The sequence below is a fragment of the Manacus candei genome, unplaced genomic scaffold (genome assembly GCF_025592945.1).
Source record: "Manacus candei isolate 608988 ecotype Guabito, Panama unplaced genomic scaffold, ASM2559294v1 h1tg000067l, whole genome shotgun sequence".
Taxonomy (NCBI): domain Eukaryota; kingdom Metazoa; phylum Chordata; class Aves; order Passeriformes; family Pipridae; genus Manacus; species Manacus candei.
The window spans coordinates 10713165-10721499 of NW_026138115.1; the positions used below are offsets into that span (position 1 = coordinate 10713165).

The following is an 8335-nucleotide window of genomic DNA, read 5'->3' on the forward strand; positions in this document are numbered from 1 at the left end:
GCCTCGGCAACCAAACAGTAAACACGGCGGCGCGCATGCGCAGAGGGCCCGGGGCGGGCCGGGGGTGTGGGCATGGCCCGCTCTGTGCCCGCCCTGTGTCCGCAGCTCCCGCCGGGAGAGTCCCGCGGGCTGCGAGGGGGCCTTCCCGACGCCGGGAACCGCCACGCTGATCTCAGGTACCGGCAACGGCCACCCCGCCGCGGCCCGGGGGCAGGAGCGCCGCAGGCGGGAGGTGGGGGTTCGCAGGACCGTGTCGGGGCTGCGGCTGCTGCCAGCACCGAGGCAGCCCTGGATCTGCAGCACCCTGCGGTACCCGGGGTGGCTTAGCTGGGCAGCCCGTCTTTATTCTGCCATAAACGCGTTTAAGGATCTTCATGTTGGTTTACAGCTCTACTTTTTGTAACTCCTGGTAACAGTTATCCTGTTCTTTTGTTATTCATGTTGCAATTACATTTCTAAGAATTAATTACCCTACTACCCTCAGAGGCATCAGGAGCACAGGAGCTGTCAGAAATAACACGAGCGTTTCTTACTTGCCTTATCTCGTTTCACTGTTTTGTTTCACAAAGCTCTGTGTCAGTATCTGTGTGATGTATCAGATACAGATAGTAATTGAAGCACATGCGTGCAATCCACTGCAGGCAGAGATTGTTGCTCTGTTGAAGTTAGTGGCAAGATTCCCACTGGTTTAACTGCAATTTCACTACATAATTCTCAAATTCTAGGAAGCAGATAAATCACATTCCTGACACACCATAAATTTTATGTAGCGCATCCTGAATTCTGGGTCATTCATGTCTGAAGGCAAGGAGTAGGGCTGGAGCCTGGGGTTAGACATGTCTCATGTAGTGCCACCCCGAGTTTGACATCATTGCGTAACAAATGCAAAAGCTGACACACTTGGCACTTGCTGTCACTGCTGTTAAAGAAAAGCCTTGGTTAGGAGGCAGGACTGCGGTCTCTCCGAATTCAACTCTAGATTTTGCTTTAACCTTTCCGGTGATTGTGAGAGATGATGGGACCAGGATCACTTTGAGGGGAGTGTGTGGTATTTTGGGACTGTGTGGACCCCTGCTCCTTTCTGCCTCTGCTGGATGTCATGATTTCAACAGCATGCATGGGCTCTTGAAGACCTCTGAATTCTCCAGCTCTGAACCTGATGGTCTTTCAGCAAGATAGCACGTTGTGATTCCAGATTTACTGACTTCACGAGGTTACTTGTCACATAAGTCTGACTATCTTGCAGCTACACCTACATGATTGCTTCATGGCTCAGTGCTACTGTGCATTTGTTGCACCTGGGTGTTGCCCACATCAAGTCAAGTGGCAATGTGAAAGTAGCTCCTCAATAGTGACTGGGGTTATTCTTCATCACTTGTCAGCTCTGCCTCCAGATTATTGTTGAAAGACAGGAAGCTGCAGTGTAATATTTGCTTTTGAACAGGGCAGGCCTTGTTGAGCAAGCCATGGAGCTGCAGTATGCGCTATTGAGATGAGGTACATCCTGTGTGTGTTCTGATTAGGGAAGGGGTGAAAAAAGCAGAGCCTGCTGCAGTGACCAGGAAATGCAGAGTTATAGAAACCCAGCCCTGAATACCAGCCTGCCAAAATTTCCTGAGAGCATGGTGTCAAGGTGGCCTTCAGCTGGACACACATATCAGTGCAGGTGGCATCTTTCATCTTGAGAAAGGAGTTCTGAAGCTGGAGTGACAGGGCTGGGGAGTGTCAGCAAAGCCTTGCTGCTCTCATGGGATTCTTCACATGCAGCTATTAGGGAGGGAGCAGACTCATGCTCTGCATGCAGGGTGGACCTGGCCCAGCTGCTGTCTGCCAGAGGGGCACAGGTTTCACTGCACAAGCAGCAGGAATGAGGGAGAATAGCAATCCCCCCTAAACTAACTTAGACAGGAGAGGCAGCATTGCAGAAATCCCAGGGAGGAATTATGTTCCTAGTGTGTGTTTGTGCCATTTGCTGTAACTTTCATTCAAGGACTGGGTTGGCTTTAATGGAAACTGAAGGGCAAGGGCAGTGGTTTGCCTTATACCATTTAGCCTAAAGTGAGAAGCAAGTGCACAAGCATTTCTCCTCCTCTCCTGTCCCAAAGAACCAGACCACATCCAGGGGCACCCAGAGCCAAGGTGCATGCCCACTCTTCCCAAGGGAGGAGGAGGAAGTTAGGCTTGTAGGCACATGCAAATGATCATAGGGGCCCCAGCCTGGACATGGCCTTCCTGATTCAGAGACATGAACTTTCACCTCCTTTCCAGCAAGACCTCCAGCTAGTTGCTGAAAGGCCACAGCAGGTGACACACAGAGGCACAGGAGGGGACCAGAGCCAGACAGATCAGATGGGAAAGGCCATAAGGAGTGACCCTACTGCCCACCAGGATGGGTGGGAAGGGTGTAACCGCAGCCAGCCCTGACTAACACTAGGACAAGGGCAGGGCTGGCCTAAGTGGTATTCCCACCCTGATGCATCCTAAGCCTCAGGCAGCTAGCAGCAGTCTGCAGTTTACAAAGCCCAGCCCAAATTAGAGGCTGGGGAACTCCTTTGAGGTCACAGGCAAGCAATGCAAAAGGTAACACAAGGACAGGTCCAGCAGTCAACTTAAATGCTTTTATTGACAATGTTTCTGAACAATAATAAGCAAACAATGCTTAAGTTTCATCCAAATTCACTTTCCACATGTCAAAAAAGACCTCAAGGTAGAAAAAAATAAAATAAAAATATAAATATCTGAGAATCCGTCTTAATAAATAAATTAAAAACACAATAAAAACGTTTTCATGGAAAACTTATGTCAGAACATTCAGACCACCTCAACAATGCATGATCAGTAAAGTTACAATGAACATCAATGTAGAACTACAGTACATGGATATAGCTATTTATCTACCTACTAGAAAATAAAATAGAGTCTCTTTCCCCCCACGTAAGATGGGTCATTGCTAAGTCATCAGAACACGATATTGCCAGGAACACAGTAGTTATTGTTAATCAGCTGCACTAGATACGAGTTGGAGATACCCAGCACCAGGTTAAATTCCAATCATTTAAAACCAAGAGATTAATTAGTTAATGCTAGTGATACTAAGGAGGGGAGGGAGTCACCTACCCAGCCATGTGGGACATGCTACAGACTACCAGCTCTCATGGATGGGCCACTGGGGACAAGACAAACTCCATGCGATTTGCTACATCTCTGGAAGAGGTGCGAGACCTCGGTGCATGACGCTCTGCCAGGCCCCGGGGCACCAGGCCAGACAGGGGGTGGTGGTGGCAGGGCCCTCCCCAGGCCTGGGGAGCCCCTTGGGGCACAGCTGCAAGTCCGTGGGGGTACATGGGCAGCGGATGGGGCCCAGCAGGTCAGTCAGTGCTGGAGCCCCTCACAAGGCAAGGAGGGTGGGGGAGCTGAGGGAGTCAGACGAGGGCTCATTGCTGCTGCTGCCCTTCCGGTGCGCGGCAGCACAGCTGGGGAAGGCGTCTGCCTCGGGGTAGGTGAAGACGAAGGTGGAGGTGTAGGTGCTGGGACACGGGGTGCAGGTCACCACGGGGGTGCAGAGGGGCTCCAGCTCACCGCTGGTCCCAGCAGTCAGCGACTCCCAGTCCGACGGGTAGAAGGAGGAGGCTCCAGGCAGGTCCATGTCAGGCACGGAGCGGGAGGCCTCCCGCGGCCCCGTGGAGAAGAGCAGCTCGTCGAAAGGCTCGGCCTTGAGCTCCAGCCCGCTGCTGCCGGTCTCCTTGGGCGGCACGGCCGGTGGCGCTTCAGGCATCAGCGGCAGAGCAAAGGCAGCCTCCTCTGTCATGGGGGGGCTGGGGGTGCCCAGGTCTAGTGCGGTGGCAGCCCCCAGCTCCTCGTGGAAGCACAACTCCTCGGGCATCTTGCAGGCGGGCCGGTGGGCCGCCAGGATAAACTCCAGCTTCTCCTTCTCCTTCAGCAGGTTAGCGATCTCTGCCTGCAGCGCAGACTTCTCCTCCTCCAGCTGGTCGGTCTCCTGCAGAGAGAGCAGGCTGTCAGCCAAGGCCGGCATCGCTCCCGGCTGGAGTCCCCCTCGTCTTTGCCACCCCCGCCCCCCGGGTACCCCCTCTCCCCACCCCCCCGCCGCCTCCCGGGCAGCACTTACCGCCTGCAGCGTGTCGGTGAGCTCCCGCCGCCGGTTGCGGCACTTGGCCGCTGCCATCTTGTTCCTTTCCCGGCGGATCCTTCTCTTCTCCTCCTCCTCCGGGGACAGCTGCGGGTAGAGAGAGGCCGCTCAGTCCCGCTGTTAGCCCAGTGTCCCCGGCCGGGACAGTCCATGAGCCGCGCACCTCCCATTCCCCCAAGAACTCCAGTCCCCACTCACCTGTTCGACTTTGCCCCGGCGGCCGATGCTCTGCCCGCGGCCGCCCGGCGCCTTCAGCACTGCGGGGCGGGAGTAGGTGGCGGGCGCCGAGACGCCGTAGGGGTGTCCGCGGCTCTGGGAGGGGGCCACCGAAGAGATGAGAGTGGGCTGCACCAGCCACTGCAGGTCGGGGCTGGTGGAGATGGCCGTCACCGTGGGCACGAAGCTGGCGCTGGAGGCGGCCAGGTCGGTGCAGAAGTCCTGTAGGTCAGAGGAAAGGGGGGGTGCCGTCAGCGGGGCGCCCGGGCCGCTCCCCGCCGTCCCCGGGGCCGCGGCGCCGCGCTGCCAGCGCCGGCTCCACACGAGAGCGGCCTGTTATAAATATCTCTGACGTCTGCGCTGACGCAGACGCTGCTCCGGAGTCTCCTCAATGAACTCGCGTTTCATCAATGAAGCCGCTTTACACACCCGCCGCAGAGCGCGGCCCGAGCCACGGCACCCCCCGCCCGCCCCGCCTGGGCACTGGGGCCGCTCCCCGCGCACAGTCCCCGGCCTGACCTCCTCCGCGGACACCGCGAGCCCCGCGCCGCCCGTTCCCGTCCCGTCCCGTCCCGTCCCATCCCCTCCCCTCCCGAGTGCTCCTGCCCCGCGGCGAGGGTGCAGCCGGCGCGTTCGGAGCCTCACCTGTGGATTGACGGGCGATCCCATGCTCGAGAAGGAGTCTGCCGGGGAGGGGTAATAGGTGAGACTGTCCCCGGCCGGGGAAGCGCTACTGCAGCGGGAGGACGCTGCCTCGTACTCTCCGGCGAATCCCTGGTACATCATGTCGGCACGGTGCGTGCAAGCCGGTGGCGAGAGGTGACGCGACGGTAGTGAAGCGTCCTTGGGGGTGAAGCGAGGAGGAGTCGGCTGCGTGCGTCCCTGTGCCCGGTCCGCGCCGCGCGTCTCTCCGCTTCACCGCCGGGGCTGCCTGGGCTGCTGGAGTACCGCGCCGCGCCTCCCTTTTATACCCTCCCGCCGACGTCACCAGGGCCACGCCACCCGCGGCCGCGGGGGTGGTCGCCTGCCCCGCGCCCGCCCCGCGCCTCCCCGGGGCCGCGCCGCGCGCCGTCTGCCACCGCCCCCCGCGGGAGAAACCCGCAGCGGGGGACGGGGGGCGGCCGCGGGGGCATGGAGGCCGCAGGACAGCGCGGGGGGGGGGCGGTGGCGGGGCTTCCCCCCCGCGCGGAGTGGTAGGGCCGGGCTCGGGAACCCACTGACGCAGATATCCTTATATGGGATACATCCTGTGCGAGGGGGCGTGACTGACGGGAAGCGCTCCAGGCTGCAGCCAAGTGCGGCGGGCGGGCGGCGCGCGGGACGGGACGGGATGGGAGGGTTCGGGACGCGGCGGCCCCTCCCCCCCTCGCCTGGCGAGGCCCTGCGGGGGTTACGGGGCATTGACACTGCCCCCGGGGGCGCCGTCCCCGCGCAGGTGGCCCCTTCCCCTCGGCGAGTCCCCGCACAGCCCCGCCGCGGAGCAAGGTGCCCCCAGGAAGGCGGCGAAGAAGGGGCCCGGCCGGGCAGGGGTACGCTTTGCGCTGCAAGGCAAGCCCTATCGCCAGCACTGAGCAGGGTCTGCCCGTAGCTGGGCACGGGTACTCGGCGGACCCTACGCACGGAAAGCCCAACCTACCCCCTTTAGCTGCAGCGAGGAATGCGTTACGCTCATGTGTCACTTTTGACTTGTTTATTATGTACGCGAGTAATGGTCGAGAGTGAAGGTAATGGCACAGGGCGGCGGGAAGCCCTGCCAGGGAAGCCTGGGGGGCTGCAGCCCCCCGGGGAGGTTGGGAGAGCTTGGGAGCAGCGCTCCTAGGCGCTGGGATAGCCGCCAAGGGCATGGGCAAGGGGCCACCGGGAAAACACCGACGAGGAGAGAGGGGTGAGGCTCGTCCTTTCCTCCAGTTTGGGCTTTGTTTTGATCCTCGTTGTAGCGAAGCCCGGAGACACCCACCCACGATGGGGATGTCAGGCAGCCCTGGCTCAGGTCAGGCTAAGGTGGGAGCCAGACCGCAGACTCGCCTTGCACGGGAGCCAAGAGATCGCGGCTATAGATAGTAACAGGGAAGCTGCAGCAGCGAGCGTGTTTACAGCAACAAACAGAGCCTGCAGCGCAGTCTCTAGGCAGGAGCGTCACCCAGCCAGGCTGGGATCCTGCTGGCAGCCTCTCCCTCTGTTTGAGCTCATGGGCTAAATGCAGCGCCTGATGCTGCTGCTGTTGCTGTTGCTGTTGCTGCGCGAGCAACCTCCGTTCTTAGAGATCTGGGCCACGGGGGCGGGAGAACTGGGCCAGCTGCTATTTCTGAGCTGCCCGTCAGAGCAGAGGGGACAGCCAAGGACTGCCGCAGCTCACGGCCCACACCGCTCCCTGGGAAAGGACCCGCCGGGGCCAGTGCTGCTCTCACCAGCTCAGCACTGGCCTGTGGGCTAGTCCCTCTCTGGGCAGGCATCAGCCACCCAGGTTCCTGTGCTGCCAAGGGTTCTTCACCCTGACCAGCATTCCCCCCATGCTGGCTGACAAAGTAGCGAGGTGAGCATGGTCTCTTCAGTAGACCTAGGCTGCAGTGAGGAGGTCCCCCCTCAGTATGGCCCAGAGAAGGGATGTGCCAGCAAATTAGCAAAGCCAGGACCCTGCCACCCCTGCCAGCAGTGAGCAACAGGCCAAACGTCTGCAGCTACGTCCCCAGCAGGGCCTAGGTAGATGCACTGGTTCCCAGCAGGGGCAAGAACCTCCAACACAGTCCGAAGTCCCAGATATTTGCCAGGCACATTTCAGAAAATCCCTCTTTAGCCCTGCTGCTGTCTGCAAACTGCCCCAGGGCCTCTCTAGCCAAACTGCCCTCCCCAGAAGAAGTGCCTGGAAATCAGGGAGGGGAACCCACTTCAGCAAAGCCCAAAATATTTTTGTGGTGCCCAAGCAAACCATCTGTTGCCATCTCTGCTGGCGACCAAGCGTGATCTGTTTGTACCAAACGGAAAGTGCACGGACGCCGCACATTTCTAACACGTGAAAGCAACGAAACAGAGAAAGCGAAAACACATGACGTGGGTTTGTCGTTTGCTCCAAACACGGGGTGTGCACATTTTACCGCAGTGTGTGTGAGAACAAAAAAAGGAAGCAGGTGGTACCACAGGGACAAAACAGAGTGTGAATCCTCCTGTCTGGGTGACAGGGCTGCCCTCACTAACATGCCAGCAGAGCAGACTCCTCGACCCCCTTGCCAGCCAGGAATGAGCAGAGGCATTAGGCCCTCACAAATTAGCGTGATCTGAGGAATGGACCATGATGGTTCTGTCAGGGCAGAAGGACAGCACCCATCCAATGAAGATCTTATCCTACATACCAGTGGGACCCCTCCACCTGCCTGGCCTCCACTTTTCCTCCCACCAAACAGGGAGATGGGAAAGCTTGCATCTCTGAGTCTTACAACAGAACAATGAGCTCCTCAGCCCCTGAGTGCAGCACTGGAACCTGGCCCTGCTTTCACACCCCTCCTCCGTCTGAGCTCATGACTGAACCTGGCCTAGGAAAACCATGGCAGAAAAGCACCTGAGGTGTGTGGACCAGTGCAACCCACACAGCCAAAACCCACTTTAGGCACAGGAGATGGCTGTGCCTAAATTTGGCCACCCGCTAGGGGAAGTTCATGCCAGTGGCATGGCCCTTTGGTAGCCACATGACAGTCCCAACCCACTCTCTGTCAGGAGTGCTGATTGCAGCATGGTTCTATGTTCCCTCTCCAAGCACACAATGTCATGGACACTGCCTCCAGCTGACCAGAGGCTGCTGGGGTGAATGGGAAGGAGACCTGGGAATCAGAGTCCAGCAGCAGGGCTGGCACAAGAGGGACACTGCTGTGGACACCAAGAAGTAGCTCCTCTGCACTGAAAAGCCATCGCTGCCTGGCCAAGCAACCTGCCCTTACTATTAGAGTATCTGCGCAACAACCTGAGCACCTGTTGCGGTAC

General features: G+C 58.8%; 1 protein-coding gene across 1 annotated transcript; it reads right to left on the reverse strand.

Moving 5' to 3' along the window:
• Nucleotides 1-2604: 2604 nt before the first annotated feature.
• On the reverse strand, nucleotides 2605-5316 carry FOS (Fos proto-oncogene, AP-1 transcription factor subunit). The gene is made up of 4 exons (XM_051806410.1): nucleotides 5009-5316; nucleotides 4346-4585; nucleotides 4127-4234; nucleotides 2605-3997 (listed from the first exon to the last, which is right to left on the reverse strand). Exons 1-4 carry the CDS (start codon nucleotides 5147-5149, stop codon nucleotides 3389-3391), a joined length of 1098 nt encoding a protein of 365 aa, XP_051662370.1. The 5' UTR covers nucleotides 5150-5316; the 3' UTR covers nucleotides 2605-3388.
• Nucleotides 5317-8335: the final 3019 nt, after the last annotated feature.